At 38.8% G+C, this 17,675-nt stretch overlaps 1 protein-coding gene across 1 annotated transcript; it reads right to left on the bottom strand.

The window, feature by feature from the left end:
* Positions 1 to 7,663: 7,663 nt before the first annotated feature.
* Positions 7,664 to 8,605, bottom strand: LOC134734752 (olfactory receptor 10K1). The gene has a single exon (XM_063628152.1). It carries the CDS (start codon positions 8,603 to 8,605, stop codon positions 7,664 to 7,666), a length of 942 nt encoding a protein of 313 aa, XP_063484222.1.
* Positions 8,606 to 17,675: the final 9,070 nt, after the last annotated feature.

Here is a 17,675-nt window from a genome sequence, read left to right as displayed (position 1 = left end):
ATCTAGCACCCTAGAGAGCCATGACCACATTGCTTCTGACACACTCTGCCCTCCCTCACTTAGCAACTATGATCCAAAGGGAAAATGCTCCTCAAGGCTTTTTTTTTTTGCCAAATAGATAAACTAGGCAATAGACTTAGGAAATTAGTTGGTTTCCTATTTTAGATTCTTTGGTGAAGTGACTCATTACAAATCTAGAAGCTACTAGAAACACAATCAGCAGAAAAACCTCCCATGGGCTTCCTCCTATAGTTTCTGATTTTTGCCCTTTTGCTGGAGACAAGAATGTTCACTCCTTAACTCAAGCCTCTATTTCAAGGGAAGGAATATATTTTGAGAAATGGCAGAGCAATGGGCTGACAGGTGCTTGTAGATGCAGCAGTGACAGCAGCAAGGAGCAAACATGGGAGATGAGGCAGAGTGTGGGAGAACTCAGTTATAGATAGTGCCCAGAGACAGCACTGATGTATATTTATTTACTACAAAGTTTAGTTTCAGTCATTAACTGTGTTGTGTTTAGGCGATCTGAGTTCAAATAACTGGTAGTTTTTACCTTAAGAAATTAACCCTCCAGCCAGGCACAGTAGCTCACGCCTCTAATCCCAGCACTTTGAGAGGCCAAGGCAGGCAGATCACCTGAGGTCAGGAGTTCGAGACCAGCCAGGCCAACATGGTGAAACCCCATCTCTACTAAAAATATAAAAATTAGCCCCGCATGGTGTCAGGCACCTGTAATCCAAGCTACCTGGGAGGCTGAGGTGGGAGAATCGCTTGAACCTGGGAGGCGGAGGTTGCAGTGAGCCGAGATTGCACCATTGCACTCCAGCCTGGGTGACAGAGTGAGAGTCCATCTCAAAAGAAAAAGAAAAAAGAAAAAAGAAAAAAGAATATTAAGCCCCAGAGAAGGAAACATAGAAAGCAGCGACTGCTACACATTTTGATGGGGGATTATGAGAGATATGCATATGTCACTATAAAGAAATATGGAAAATAAATACAAATTGGATTATGGAGGTCAATAACTACTTAGAGATGGTTATGTTTGAGTGAAGTTTTGAAATCTGAGTAGTGGGTAGACAAATAATAATAAATCATAAATTTTCAGAAAATACATGTAAAAGTAAAGGGCATGAAACAATGTATTTTATTGGAACAACAAGTACTTTGGTAGAATTTTTAACAAAGAGTTAAAATGTACCTTCAAATCTGTTAGAAACTATTGAAAGTTTTATAACCTGGGACATTATTTACTTAGATTTTTATTTTAGAAAGATGATGATGACCATGATAATAAAAATCAACATTAAAATAGTGCTCAGTATATGCCAGACAACTGTTGTAAGTGTTTAACACATGTTTTCTAATTAACCATCACAACAACCCTAAGACTTCCCTGGCAGCAGTGTGAAGAATGGATTGGGGACAAAAGGACTTGAAGTTTTTGCAGTAATCCAGAAAAGACAGGATGACCCTGTAAAAATAGAAAAGGAATGTGATTGAGGAACTTTTAGCCAGTGGAACCTATAGGACACAATGGGTGTTATGAGGATTAAAAAAAAAAAGTGGTGAAGATGACTTCCATGTGCTTGGCATGGTTGCTAGGATGAATGGAGTTAATATTCACCAAGATAAGGCATGAAGGTGGCAGAGCAAGATTGGGGGGCACATAAAATTGCAGGACAGTGATGGCCATTCATGAAACAGATATTTCTGTTATGCCAGGCACCATACAAGGAACTGGGTCAACAAAGTTGTGTCTGATACATAAACCCATGCTGTCAGTAAGTTCAGATTCATTCCAGAGAGAAAGCAGAAAAAGAATTTATACCCCAAAAGCTCAGGTAATTGAAGCCAAAATAGACAAATGGGATTACATCAAACTAAAAAACTTCTGCACAGAAAAAGTAACAATCAAAAGAATAAAGAGACAGCGTATGTAATGACAGAAAATATGTGCAAACCATATATCTGATAATGGGTTAACATTCACAACATGTAAAGAACCTTAAAAACTCAATCGTAAAATAACAACCCAATTAGAAACGGGCAAAGAATCTGAATAGACATTTCCCAAGACATATAAATGGACAGTAGGTAGATGAAAACATCCTCAACCCCACTATTCTTCAGAAAATGCATGTTAAAACCACAATGAGATACCGCCTCATACCTGTTAGAATGGCTATTATCAAAACGACAAAAGATGTAAAGTGTTAGGGAGGATTTAGAGAAAAGGGAACCCCTACACCCTGTTGACAGTTGTACATTAGTACAGCCATTATGGAACTCAGTAAGGGGTTCCTCAAAAAACTGGAAATATAACTACCATATGATCTTGTAATTCCACTACTTGATGTATATCGATATAAAGTCAGAATGTCAAAGAGATAGCTGCACTCCCATGTTTATGTAGCATTATTCATAATAGTCAAGGTGTGGAATCAACCTAAGTGTCTATTAATGGACCAATGTATTAGGTTAGTGCAAAAGTTATTGCAGTTTTTACCATTGAAAGCAATGGCAAAAAAAAAAAAAAACACAATTACTTTTGCACCAACCCAATGTAAGAAAATGTGGTATACATACACAATAAAATATTATTCAGCCATATAAATAAAGAAGTCCTGTTTGCAATAAGATGGATGAACCTGGATGATATTATGCTTAGTGAAATAAGCCAAGCACAGAAAGACAAACACCACGTCATCTCACACATATTTGGAACCTAAAAAAAGTCAAACTCATAAAAGCAGAGAGTAGAATGTTGGTTACCAGAGGCTGAAATTGGGTGAGCAGTTGAGGGGAGAGTTTTGAAGATGTTTATCAAAGGGTACAAAATTTCAGTTAGATAGGAGAAATAATTTTAAAAGCTCTGTTGCATATCTTGGTGACTATAGTTAATAATAATGTATTATATACTTGAAAATTGCTAACAGTAGTTTGTAAGTGTTCTCACCACAAACAAATAAGTACATGAGCTAAAGGTATATGTTAATTAACTTTAGCCATTCTACAATACATATGTATATTAAAATATCATGTTTTACACCATAAATATATATAATTTTGTCAATTAAAAAGCATTTTTAAAACAGCATTTATACAGGCCTTCTTGCTTGTCTCCAACTCATCCAGTTCTTGCTTCAGGGGTTTTGTACACATTGTTTCTTCTGTCCTAAAGGATATCCCTTTACCTGAAGACTTTTACTTACCCTTCAGGTTACATGCAGGTTAACTCTCAGTTTCTCTGGGAAACCAACCCTATGCCATTCTATCTAAATTCGGTTTATCTTAGTATTCTCTCCTCTACCCCCTGCAAGCACTTTTTCTTCAGAGAATCAACTTAAACTGGTAAAGTATTTTCCCTCATTTTTCTGTTTACTGGGACTATCTTGAACCAGACAATAAGGTTCTGGCAGAGATCACATTTATTTTGTTCATCACATTTATTTGTTTTAAAACAAGCAAATAGTTGGTTAGCTTCAGAGTGTACAAGAAGGCATACAGAAAATGGAGAACAACAAAATTAGAAATGATAATACTGAAGAGGTAGGTGGAAACTAGATGATAGATTCATGACAATGAAGGACCCTTGGCATTATCTTGTAGGGCAAAGGGAGTCACTGGAGGGTTTTCCATGAGTTTTCTGGTCATTCTAGGAATCTAGCCTTCTATTAATATTAACTCAAGCCCTTTGCTTGGAATCACTTGAGATATTTCAGCAAGTAGGCAATGCTGGTAGCTTCCTTGAAGAGAGCAAATTAGTATGGTGTTTCAGGAACAAGTGTGGGGGCTAAGACACACTAGTATGTGAAGGACATACATGGGCGTCAGGAGAAGAACCATAAAGTGGCTCCACCTCAAACAAAGGAAGAACAAAACAACCCCAAGTAAAGGCAAAGATATTTCAATATGTAGGTTAAGGAAATGAATTGGGGACAAAAAGGACCACCAAGATTTGTAGCAGAATGTGTGGGACCAAAGTTTTCTGTTGTCTTTAGGAAAAGAAAAGTACGGGTAGATGGATTTCCTGCTTTTTTCCTTTTTTTTCTTTTTTCTTTCTTTTTTTTGGATACATCTTTTCTTTCCTGATGTATCCAAGCTGTCTACTTCAAGACACAGCTCTCACCAATTTACATGCATCTTTGTTCTCATATTGGCTTTTAAATTAGCAATATTTATTTCCTTCCTTCCTTCCCTCCCTCCCTCCCTTCCCTCCCTCCCTTCCTTCCTTCCCTTCCTTCTTTTCTTCCCTCTGTGGCCCACGCTGGAGTACACTGGGCTCGCTGCAGACTCCCTGCATCCGGCTCCCGTGATTCTCCTGCCCCAGCCTGCGGACTGCCTGGGATTGCCGGTGCGTGCCACCACCCCTCCCTGGTTTTTCTCCTTTGGCTGGAGGCGTGGTTTCGCCATGTCGGCCAGGCTGGTCTCCAGCTCCTGACCTCAAGTGGTCTGCCTGCGAGGTGCTGGGACTGCAGACAGAGTCTCGCTCACTCGGTGCTCCGTGTTGCCTGGGCTGGAGTGCGGTGGCGTGGTCTTGGCTTGCTGCAGCCTCCGCCTCCCAGCCGCCTGCCTTGGCCTCCCAGGGTGCTGCGGTTGCAGCCTCTGCCCGGCCGCCGCCCCGTCTGGGAGGTGGGGAGCCTCTCTGCCTGGCCACCCCGTCTGGGAGGTGAGGAGTGCCTCTGCCCAGCTGCCACCCCGTCTAGGAAGTGAGGAACGTCTCTGCCTGGCCGCCCATCGACTGGGATGTGAGGCGCACCTCTGCCCGGCCGCCCATCGTCTGGGATGTGAGGAGCGACTCTGCCCGGCCGCCCCGTCTGGGAAGAAGTGAGGAGCGCCTCTGCCCGGCCGCCCCGTCTGGGAAGAAGTGAGGAGCGCCTCTGCCCGGCCGCCCCGTCTGGGAAGAAGTGAGGAGCACCTCTGCCCGGCTGCCTCTTCTGGGAAGTGAGGAGCGCCTCTGCCCGGCCGCCCCACCTGGGCGGTGAGGAGCGCCTCTGCCCGGCCGCCCCGTCTGGGAGGTGGGGAGCGCCTCTGCCTGGCCACCCCGTCTGGGAGGTGGGGAGCGCCTCTGCGCGGCCGCCCTGTCTGGGAGGTGAGGAGTGCCTCTGCCCGGCCGCCCCATCTGGGAAGAAGTAAGGAGCGCCTCTGCCCGGCCACCACCCCGTCTAGGAAGTGAGGAGTGTCTCTGCCCAGCTGCCCCATCTGGGAAGTGAGGAGTGCCTCTGCCCAGCTCCCCCTTCTGGGATGTGGGGAGCGCCTCTGCCCCACCGCTCCGTCTGGGAGGTGAGGAGCGCCTCTGCCCGGCCTCCCATCGTCTGGGATGTGAGGAGCGCCTCTGCCCAGCCGCCCCGTCTGGGAAGAAGTGAGGAGCGCCTCTGCCCGGCTGCCACCCCATCTAGGAAGTGAGGAGCGTCTCTGCCCAGCCACCCCTTCTGGGATGTGGGGAGTGCCTCTGCCCGACCGCCCCGTCTGGGAGGTCTACCACAGAGGCCAGAAGCAATGTGGGGGCTGGACGTGGTGGCTCACACCTGTAGTCCCAGTACTCTGGGAGGCCGAGGCGGGTTGATCACTTGAGGCTAGGAGTTCGAGACCAGCCTGGCCAACATGGCGAAACATGAAAAATACAACTGACATACCAACCAACCAAGCGACAACAAAACAGGTCTACCCTGGAGTCATACTCTAATTTTTTCTATTTTCCTCCCTTTCTGATCCTTTATCCCACTTTCTTTTTCTTCCTCTTCCTTCTCCTTCTTCTTTGTCAAATAGAGGATTGAGTTATCATTGATCCATACAAAGTCCGTCTCTCATTTATTTTCTTTAATTCCCACCCCCCATTTCTACTCCCCGTCTTCCCATGTGCAACCTTCCTAATATGTTTGATATGCATCTTTTTGTTTGTATGTACTTTTAGAAAATGTTTATTGTTTTGTGTGCAAAAAAAAAAATTAATAAAAAAACTTAAACAAAATTAGCAATATTTAAAGCAGTAAAATATAATTAAATTTGTTATGGAACTGTGTGTTCTGTTCACATATCTGATTAGTCTTTTTAAAGTATCGTGGACAGTAGAAAGCCAGACTGTCTTAATTTCTGTAAGCCTCATTCTTCTCATATGTAAAATATTCTTTTTTTCTCTCTATTTTCCAGGATTTATTACAGTTGTATTATGACAATATGACTGTGTTTTGGTAAATAAATATAAGTAGAAGTGATGAATCACTCTGGGTCTGTGCCTGTTAGAGTCCTTGTTTCTCCTTTACCGCTTTCTTTTTTTTTGTTTTTATTATTATTATTATACTTTAAGTTTTAGGGTACATGTGCACAATGTGCAGGTTTGTTACCTATGTATCCATGAGCCATGTTGGTGTGCTGCACCAATTAACTCGTCATTTAGCATTAGGTATATCTCCTAATGCTGTCCCTCCCCCCTCCCCCCACCCCACAACAGTCCCTGGAGTGTGATGTTCCCCTGCCTGTGTCCATGTGTTCTCATTGTTCAATTCCCACCTATGAGTGAAAACATGTGGTGTTTGGTTTTTTGTCCTTGCAATAGTTTACTAAGAATGATGGTTTCCAGTTTCATCCATGTCCCTACAAAGGGCATGAACTCATCATTTTTTATGGCTGCATAGTATTCCATGGTGTATATGTGCCACATTTTCTTAATCCAGTCTATCATTCTTGGACATTTGGGTTGGTTCCAAGTCCTTGCTATTGCGAATAGTGCTGCAATAAACATACGTGTGCATGTGTCTTTATAGCAGCATGATTTATAGTCCTTTGGATATATACCCAGTAATGGGATGGCTGGGTCAAATGGCGTTTCTAGTTCTAGATCCCTGAGGAATCGCCACACTGACTTCCACAATGGTTGAACTAGTTTACAGTCCCACCAACAGTGTAAAAGTGTTCCTATTTCTCCACATCCTCTCCAGCACCTGTTGTTTCCTGACTTTTTAATGATGGCCATTCTAACTGGTGTAAGATGGTATCTCATTGTGGTTTTGATTTGCATTTCTCTGATGGCCAGTGATGATGAACATTTTTTCATGTGTTTTTTGGCAGCATAAATGTCTTCTTTTGAGAAGTGTCTGTTCATGTCTTTCGCCCACTTTTTGATGGGGTTGTTTGTTTTTTTCTTGTAAATTTGTTGGAGTTCATTGTAGATTCTGGATATTAGCCCTTTGTCAGATGAGTAGGTTGCAAAAATTTTCTCCCATTTTGTAGGTTGCCTGTTCACTCTGATGGTAGCAAATAAACTAGAAAATCTAGAAGAAATGGATCAATTCCTCGACAAATACACCCTCTGAAGACTAAACCAGGAAGAAGTTGAATCTCTGGATAGACCAATAACAAGCTCTGAAATTGTAGCAATAATCAATAGCTTACCAACCAAAAAGAGTCCAGGACCTCATGGATTCACAGCCGAATTCTACCAGAGGTACAAGGAGGAACTGGTACCATTCCTTCTGAAACTATTCCAGTCGATAGAAAAAGAGGGAATCCTCCCTAACACATTTTATGAGGCCAGCATCATCCTGATGTCATATGTAAAATATTCTTATGTTACATTGGAGCTGGACAATTAAATGAAAAAAATGTATAAAACACACATTTTGCCTGGCATGTACTAGGCATTAGTAGTTTAAAAAATGGCTTTTTAATTAAGAGGATATAAAGTTTGGCTGATTGTTCTTTGTAGGGCTGATTTGAATTCTTTATTTCTCAGACTATAAATCATTGGATTGAACAATGGGGTAAGGATGGTATATGGCACAGATATTAGGGTGTCTTGGCTTGAAGTGTAAATGGTCTTGGGCCTTAAGTAGATGAAAGAGGCACAACCGTAGTGAACAGTTACCACAATGAGATGGGAGGCACAGGTGGAGAAGGTCTTGTATCTTCCAACGGAGGAAGGGATTTTTAGAATGGCAGAGATGATGCGGATGTAGGAGACTAGGATAAGTAGCAGAGGAATGACCAAGGCAAATACACCAAGCATGAATATGACCAGCTGACTGAAGCCGGAGTGCTGAGATGCCAGTTTAAGGACAGGGGAGATGTCACAGAAGAAGTGACGGAGCTGGTTGGAGGAGTGGAAGGGCAGATGAAATACTAGGGAGGTGGTGACCAGGGAGACAGTGAAGCCACAGGCACAGGCAGCAGCCACTAGTCCCATACACACCCCATGTCCCATGAGCACTGAGTAGTGCAGTGGGTTACAGATGGCCATGTAGCGATCATAGCCCATGGCTGCCAGCAGGAAGGAGTGAGAGCAGCCAAGGAAGAGGAAGGAAAACATTTGGATGGCACAGCCCAGGAAAGAAATGGTCTTCTTCTGGGACAGCAGGTCAACCAGCATCTTGGGTACAATGACAAAGGTGTAGCAAGTCTCAGAGCAAGAGAGGATGGCAAGGAAGAAGTACATGGGAGTATGAAGGGCTCTGTCCAGCACAATGGTGGAAATGATGATTGCATTGGTGCCCAGTGTGAACAGGTAGAGGAGCAGGAACATAACAAAGAGCAGCTGCTGCAGCCTGGCCAGGGATGAGAAGCCGAGGAAGACGAACTCTCTCACCACAGTCTCATTGATCCGCTCCATGGAGAGCACTTCTACACAGGAGAGTCAGGGACAGAAGTAGAAACCAAGATCCAGAAAGGAGAGTGGAAATGTATGGGAAATTTCACACAAAGTTTGCAGGTGGCAGCCATTTCCAGATATTTGATGGAATTCTTCATTCCCCCATTAAAATGCCTGCTAAAAGAAGAATAAGGCAAAATATGCAAAAGAATAACTGATAGCCAGTTTGGAGGCCTTCTCTAATGTGAAGAACAGGTTATCTCTCTGTCCAAGGATTAGGAAATTTGCTAATAGTTTTCCTTCTTATGTAACATATAGATTGTTGTTTTTGTCACTTACTAAAAACCCAAGTTAACTCACTCTCCAAAGTGAAAAACGTTAACTTCAGCTACCTGAAGCTGATCAGAATATAGAATGAAAGAATGAATAATGTTCAGACATAATCATGTGGACCTCAGTTTATCCAACCATGAAATGAGAAAGGAGATAAAGTATTCCATGATCTCTAAGTAAAGATGTGAGCACACATCTATTTATTGGGAACTTTTTATATCTCCAAGAGAACGATAAGAAATACTATTCGACGTTACACAAGTTGAAACATTGAGTCAACAGTGAAACAAAAAATAACATTAGCCGGATGTGGTGGCTCACACCTGTAATCTCAGCACTTTGAGAAGCCAAGGTAGGTGGATTGCTTGAGGGCAGGGGTTCAAGACCAGCCTGGGCAACATGGCGAAACCTCGTCTTTACTAAAAGTACAAAAATTAGCCAGGAATGGCAGCACACGCCTGTAATCCCAGCTACTTGGGAGGCTGAGGCATGAGATTCACTTGAGCATGGGAGGTGGAGGTTGCAGTGAGCCAAGATTGTGCCTCTGCACTCCAGACTGGGTGACACAGTGAGAATCTGTCTCAAAAATAAATAAATAAAGTAAAATTTAAAAAAATATATTAGTGCATTAGTATAAAGAAAAAAAATTCTTTTTTCAGGAAGAGAACAGTCACTAGGGTGGTAAAGAGAGATGATTGACTCTGTGGCATTTTATAACAACTTCACTTTTCCATGCTGAGATAACTTGGAGAAACTCAGAGAAATAAGAGTTTTGCAGAAATGACAGAGCTTGCTACAGAGTGTGAGAGAGAATGGCACACTTGGGAATTTTGCCAGTTTCCCCTCTCCTGCTGTAAACCATAGGCTTTGTATCTTTTGTATATTGTTATGTTAATAAGATTTCTTTTGAACATTCTGCCACTAAGAATATTTTGCAAACTGCTATAACAAATTATTTCTAAAGTCATCTTAGCCCTAATTTTTTTCACAGAAACATTTTTCAGTAACCCAACCTAATAAGTAAAAAAAGCACTATCTGGATAGAAAATCATCTAGCATGTCTTGCTGGTATCCAGTCTTCATTTATATTCTTCCAAAGTTACTACATCAGTTTGTTTTGGGAAATTATTGGCATCTGCTACCAGAATTTTGTTGCTGTTACTTTTCCATTTTTCTATTCAATAGCAACTTTTTTTTGTTTTCTGAACCCTAAGTTAATTCATCAGGCATTCCTGAAATTCATTATATCTATTCATAGAATTTGAAGATGATTTTTTTCTTTCTTACTTACTAGAAACTGGTGCTAAACTTAGTTAATATAATTACTTATTTTAATAACATTAGTATAACTATAAAGATATTACTATTATATGTAAACATAGAAAAAGTAAACACCATGTATACCTCCATTTGTATTTGTGTATATGAGTGTGTGTATTAGTTACATGTTTTTATATACAGAAAGGTAAAAGTTTCCCTACATAATACCTCCTCCTGGACAAATGAATTCCTGTCTATTCAAAACAATGAGGAAATCTAAACTTACGGTCATTGCTTAGCCTTGCCTCATTGCTTTCCCAAAAGACTTTCATTTGAATCTTCTTTCAACTAATCAACCTCTAACCACCACTAGGCCTTCTCTTGACTGAATATGATGAATAATGTAAACCACGGAAGCTAGAATGCTCTGATTCTGAAGGAGTACCTGTATCTAACTGATACCAAAGAGAATTGCTTGGATTATTTTTTGGTCAGGCACATGAGGACAGCTGATTCTAGTCCAGTGGATTTTTACATAGTATTAATATAAATCCATATCCTAAATGAATCGTGTGATCGATATAATTGCCTTTTTATGATCTATGGATTCAGCTCCATGGTGCATCTGAGAAGGCATCCCCCATTTGCTCAAGATGCCATTAGGGACCACCATAGTGTGTTGCCATCTGTACTGATAGAAAGACATAAGACCAGGAAAATAAAAATTCTCATCCTACAAAATACCTTCAAGCTGTAAAATGAAGATGAAAGATTTTTAGGGTGATGTGAAAAGATTTAGGTTTCAGGTCTAGTCTTGTGTGACTTTAGATGAGGTACCTACCTTCAATATTTAGTTTTTTGTTTTTTTTTAATTAAAGGGATAGCATAAACAGTAATGGAATAAACTGTTGGGATACGTGGAAGGCACTGAAGCAGAGGATCCCTGAACATTTTACAGAGGAATTTTGACTAAGATAGTATCTGAGTACTATGACCCCTAGGAGCCTTTTTTGCTCAGAGAATCAAAGACTCTCTAGTTAGATGATCTCAAAATCCCCTTAATTTTGATATTTTAGAACCTATGAATAGAATTCAGGCTATGATCCTTCGAGATGCTACTTCAGTGTTTTATTTTTCTAATTCCTCAGATGCTCCACTGGGATTTTGTGTAATCTGGATTTAAATAGAAACAAAGTACTTGAGGGTGCTGGGTTCCCCCAGAAGAAGGCAATCTACAGAGGTTTCACATGTAAAACTTTTAAGAAATACAAATATTTATTTTAAGAAAAACATCACTCAGTTAACTGAGAGAAATTATGTAGGCAGCTTCAGATAATAAAGGAGTAGAATTTTTAACTTCTTAGATACGAATAAAAATTTTTAATTTCTCCAGATTGCCATATTAAAATGGAGTTTAAGTACTAGATTTCAATTATACCTAAAAGTATACATCCAGGAGTACACAGCAGAAAGAGAAGTAGAAGAGTGAGAGATGAGAGACAAGTGGAGTATCTGTTTCATTTAATCCATGAGTCCACCAATGAACAAAGAAGTAGAGGAGGAAGGAAGGAAGGAAAGAAGGAAAGGAGGAAGGAAATAAGCAAGAAAGGAAGGAAGGAAATAAGGAAGAAAGGAAGGAAGGAAGGAAAAGAAAAAAGAAAATAAAATCTAGCTGTGAGTAAGAATGACCCAATATGATCTTCAAGAATAATTCAGATTTTTTTTTTTTCAGATGGGAGTCTCACTCTGTCGCCCAGGCTGGAGTGCAATGGCATGGTCTCAGCTCACTGCAACCTCTGCCTCCCAGGTTCAAGCAATTCTCCTGCCTCAGCCTCCCGAGTAGCTGGGATAACAGGTGCATGCCACCATGCCTGGCCAATTTTTTTTATTTTTAGTAGAGACAGGGTTTCATCATGTTGGCCAGGCTGGTCTCAAACTCCTGACCTCAGGTGATTCACCCACTTTGGCCTCCCAAAGTGTTGGGATTACAGGGGTGAGCCACTACACCCAGCGAAATTCAGAGAATTATAAAGTCCATTCCCAGTCACTGTTAGTACCTTCAGTGAAAGGTAGCCTTTGATTCTCCTTTTTAACTCTGCTACTTACCAGAAATGCCATCACTGATCTCCATGGGGGGCACAGAAAGAGGCTTTCTCAAACACTACTCATCATTCAAGTCCAGTCCCCACAAATTCCCAAGCTAGGTCAATGTTCCCACCGCTCAGTAAGTACTTACATTACTCTCTCCCTTCTAATTTAGAGAGAAGCAGCTATTCAGTATTTGGGAGTCTCCTGACAAGTAGCACCACAGCCACAAATCAGAGCCTGAGGAAATAACAGCAAATGAGAGGGAAGCTGCCTTGAGATAGAAATTCTCATCTGAATCAACAGAGCTAGCTTCCTCCATCTATCAGGATTCCCAGCTTCTCCAGATAAGTCACCATCTTCAGAAGTTCTGATGACCAACATGGGCTGTGGTTATTAGAAGCATGTACTGTAATCACTGGACTCCTGAGGTTAGATCTACTGCCCTGGAGCTGTTGTCTTGGGGTTAATTAGGAGTCAAGTTCATTTTGGAAAAAATAATGTCACCAGTTTCTCAAAGGTGGCCTCAGTTGAGGAGCCTGGGGAGTTGAAGTCATGAGCATAATTAGCCCATGTATGCTTTGAAAGTTGAGTCCATTTGAAAGTTGTGATGGATTCTGAAGCAGAGCCCACCACAATTAAGACTGTAATGCAACAGACCAAGTGGAAAAGGTTTACTGAATTGTAATCAGAAGACTGATGTATTTGTCCAATGACATTCAACTTCAGTGTTTCTAAGAATCAAAAGAGGGTTGAATTATATTTTCCAGGGCGCTGCCCCTAGAAACTCTAATTAAGAACATTGAGATGTTTTGCAAAAACCTAAAATTTTAGTAAGTCTACCAAATCTAGTTGAGCTCTATCATCAGTGTGTTATCTTATGAATGCATTTTACCAGAATGACAAAATAATATAGAGTTGTGAATTTTGTTCAAGCTAATCTATAAAGCCAATATAATTCCAACCCAAATCCCTGCATAAATTTTGAAGTCACCCCGACAATCAGATTTCCAAAATTTTCATGAAATTATAAAACAATTTTGTAAAGGGCAAATAATATAGGCCCTCACTCTTCCTAGTAAAAAACAAAACAAAACTATGCTTTAGTAATAAAAAAGAGCACGCTATTGGTGCAGGAAGAAATAAGTAGTATAGAGACAGAAAGGAGAGCTCAGAAATTCATGTATGTGTATTTGAGAACTTGGTCTTTGGCAAAAGTGACCTCACAAGTCAATGAGAGAATTATAATTATGTCCTAAATAATACTGGCAAGTCTCTGTGTATTCCACCACTCAGAAGGAGGTGACCTGGTAGAATATGAAACAGTTTACTTGAGGCTCAGTTACTGCACTGGCCCTGTGCCAACACCTAGTACAGCCCCATGTGTCCACCCAAAGCAGAATATACTCTGAACCAGCAGCCAAAGGATTGTGTCCATTCTCTAATAACAAGAATGTATAAGTCTGAGAACTGACGTAAGGGGAGATGAAATGAATCCTTCTGTTATTACTCCTAATGACTTATATGCATAAGTTTGAGCTTTGTGGATTAGAAGTGTTATTTCACAAAGGAGTGTTACTTCCACCAGAAAACACAAAAATGGAGATTGAGATGGCCCCTTGGCCACTTCAGTCTACTTTGTCCTTCTGCACCAGTAATCTACAGACAGAAATGAATCCTGTTTTTTAATGAAAAATAGGGTGTTGCCGCTACACTACCAAGGCAGAAAATAGTACGTCTAGAATCTAGATGTTCTAGGGCATTTTTTGTTACTTCATATATAAAGGCAAAATTTAATAGAAGACTAAAACAACCTAATTTAGGCAGTCACTAATAGTTCAAGCCCTTCAGAAATGTTGGGGTATTAGGTGAGTTCAAAAGAATACAAACAGGTGAAATTTTTAAAAATCATAAGCATCAGTGATAGTCATGTTTACTTACAGAAACAAGGATTGCAGTAGCTGTTTTATTTTACTGCTTGCTTTATTATGTATATATGTGCATGCTGACCATTTTCCCACACCTTGTCTTAACCTACCGGTATATATAAGGTGTGTTGATGGTACAAAACACTATAATTCCATCTACAAAGAAAAGGCTATCAAATAATAATTTATTGTTTCATTTTTAGAGATAAATGTGGGTACCTCTTTATGTGAGATGTATTTGCATTATATTCATTATTACTGTTTGGAAATTTAAACATCAACAGAAGGATGTGTATGGATGGTGAATATCTAAAAGGTAAACCTGTGCTGACTATATTTTACTGATATTTAGTGTCATACTTACACTTCTAAGTTCTCTGTACCACAATGTAGGAATAAAAATTCTGGAAATCCTGATGTCTGTTTACCACATCACCTTGCCAAAAGGGTTTTACGAAAAAGGAGCATTCATGAAATATGTGGATGCAGAAGAGGGAAGCCAGTTGTTTGGGGCAGTGTGATGTGCCAGCACTTATCAGATGATAGATGGGGACTTTAACCCCTCATGTTCCAATTTCCTGAGACTCATCCATCAGTACTGAAGCAGCCAAGATCATCTGTGATCCTTGCAATTCGGAAAATCAAGAGCAGCTTTCCTGACATTTATTCTCCTAATCTTCCAATACATACATAAGCCTCTATTTTCTCTATCAAACCTATTATTTTATATTCCTAGACTCTCAAAAAGTAACAATATGTAAACCTACCTCAATCTTTGCAATAGATGCTAGAGTTTTGATTTTCCTTGAATGTATTTGGAAAAACTTTATAAATGCCATTTTATTAATTTTTATAAATTTCTCAGGGTTTGGGTAAATGAAATAGTTTTTTGAAAAATTGCACATTACCCACAAAATGAAATTGCTGAATGAAAATCTATTCTTATTTCAAATTTTAATATGCATTGTGTTGGCACATAATCTCCACAAAGTTTATAAAACTTATACTTTCATTAACAATACGTGAAGATGCCAATTTCTCCATAATGTATATTATGTTACTTTTAATCTTTTACGTTCTAGCCAAGATGAAATATAAAAATGATACCATGCTTCCATTTACATTTCTTTGATTAATAGTAGAAGTAAGCACTTTTAAAAAATTATCAGACACTGTTATATAACTTTTGAAAATTATTTATTTTATTTTCCTATTACATTTTTTCTTTATAGATTTGAGAGACTACTTTGTTCAATAATTGTGTTTGACCTTTGAATTAAAAGTGTTCCACCTTGTCTTTCATTTTTATTAGAAAACTTTTAATATTAACAATTAACCTTATAGAGGATTAACTTACATCATATAAAATGTTCCCAACTTAAATGTACAGTTTGGTACATTTCAGCAATACTAAGCAATAACACTCCAATCAAATTACGAAGCATTTCTACAATGCCAGAAATCTCCCCCTCACCACTTGTTGTCAATTCTACTCAGTCTTGGTCCTAGAAAAACAGTAATCTGTTTTCTGTTAATATGGTTTGGTCTTTTCCAGAATTTCATGTAAATTGAATCATACAGTATGATAACTTTTGTCTACTTTCTTTCACTTAGCATATTTCTGAGATTCACTCGTGTTGTGTCATTTGTCAGTTCATTCTTTTTATTGCTTAATAGTATTCCATTTTATGAATACACTGCAATTTATTCAGTGAAGGATAAATCGAACTGTTGAAAGATACTTGGATTCTTTCTAGTTGGAGGCTAATAGGAATAAAACTGTTATGAACATAAGTTTCCCAGTCATTGCATAGACATATATGTTCATTTATCTTTGGTACATACCTAGGAGTGGAGTGACTCTGTCACATCATAGATACAAATTTAGCTATTTATAAACCTCCAAGCTGTTTTTCAAAGAAATTGTATCATAATTCAATCCTACCAACAATGTTTTAAAAGTTCCAATGGTTTCTTATCTTATCCATCTCTAGGCATTATCAGTTTTTTAATTTATTACATGTATAGTTATCTTTCCTTTTAGTTTTATTAGGCATTCTTTTTTTTATTATTATACTTTAAGTTTTAGGGTACATGTGCACAATGTGCAGGTTTGTTACATATGTATCCATGTGCCATGTTGGTGTGCTGCACCCATTAACTCGTCATTTAGCATTAGGTATAGAATAATTATATTGAGCATTTCTATGTGCTCTGTGGCTATTTGTATATCTTGTTTTGTGAAGTGTGTGTTCAAATCTTTGACCATCTTTTAATTATGTCTTTTTTTATATAAGAGATATATGTTTATTCTAGATACAAGCCCTTTATTAGCTTTATATTTTGTAAATATATTAGCCTAGCATGTGAATTACCTTTCCATTTCATTAATCATTCCTTTTTATATAAAAATTTTTGGGCTATAATTTTACATCATAAAATCTATACTTTTTAAGTATATAATTCAGTGATTTTTAGTATTGTCACAGTTCTACACCCATCAAATTGCCTAAGTTTTTAAAAGCAGAGGTTTTTAATTTTGACATAGTTCAATTTATCATTTTTTTCTTTTTATGATTCATGTTTTCTGTCTCCTGTCTAATAAGTCTTTGTCTACTCCAAGTTAAGAAATTTTCCCCTGTGCTTTCTTTAAAATGTGTACAGTTTTGACATTTTTAAGTTGCAATGTCTATATGAGGTGTAATTATGTATGTGGTGATGTAAGGATCGAGTTTTATTTTTTTTTTGTATGGTTTTCCAATACTTCCAGAACAGTATGTTGAAAAACTATTCTCTCCTTATCAAACTACCTTGACAACTTTATTGAAAATCAATTAAGCATATATGCATAAGACTATTTCTATAATATACATTCTGTTCCATTGATTCATATGTCTATTTTTATGATAATATCACTTAGTCAATGTCATTCTATAGTATGTCTTGAAATCCTGTGCTAATATATTTTAAATGTTTTTCTATGTTTCTAAATTGCTTTGATTATTTGAAGTTCCTTGCATTTTCATATACATTTTATAATCATTGTGACAATTTCTAGAGAAAATCACACCAGGATTTATATTGTGATTGCGTTTAACTATAGATCAAACTGGGGGGTAATTGCCATCCTGACTCTTTTGGTTTTTTCAATCCATGAAAATGGTATACCCCTACATTTATTCAGGTCTCCTTTAATTTTTCTCAACAACTTTTGTTTTGGTTTTCAGTTCACTTAACTATTTCATGATTTTAAGAGCATTTTATAGAGCTTTTCTAATTTTGATTTTTACTTTTTGGTGCTATTCTAAACAAATACTATTGAGTTTTGTACTGTTGTAAATTTATGACCTTTTATTCTTGTATTTATTTTATTTTATTGCAGTTTCAAAGTGCACATATGCAGGATTGTTGCATGAATAGATTGTGTACTGATGGGATTTGGACTTCCAGTGTAACCATCACCCAAATAGTGAACATTGTACCCA

Source organism: Symphalangus syndactylus, chromosome 12, assembly GCF_028878055.3.
Source record: "Symphalangus syndactylus isolate Jambi chromosome 12, NHGRI_mSymSyn1-v2.1_pri, whole genome shotgun sequence".
Taxonomy (NCBI): Eukaryota; Metazoa; Chordata; class Mammalia; order Primates; family Hylobatidae; genus Symphalangus; species Symphalangus syndactylus.
The sequence above is the reverse complement of the archived record's forward strand: the minus strand, read 5'-3'. Positions and strand labels throughout refer to the sequence as shown.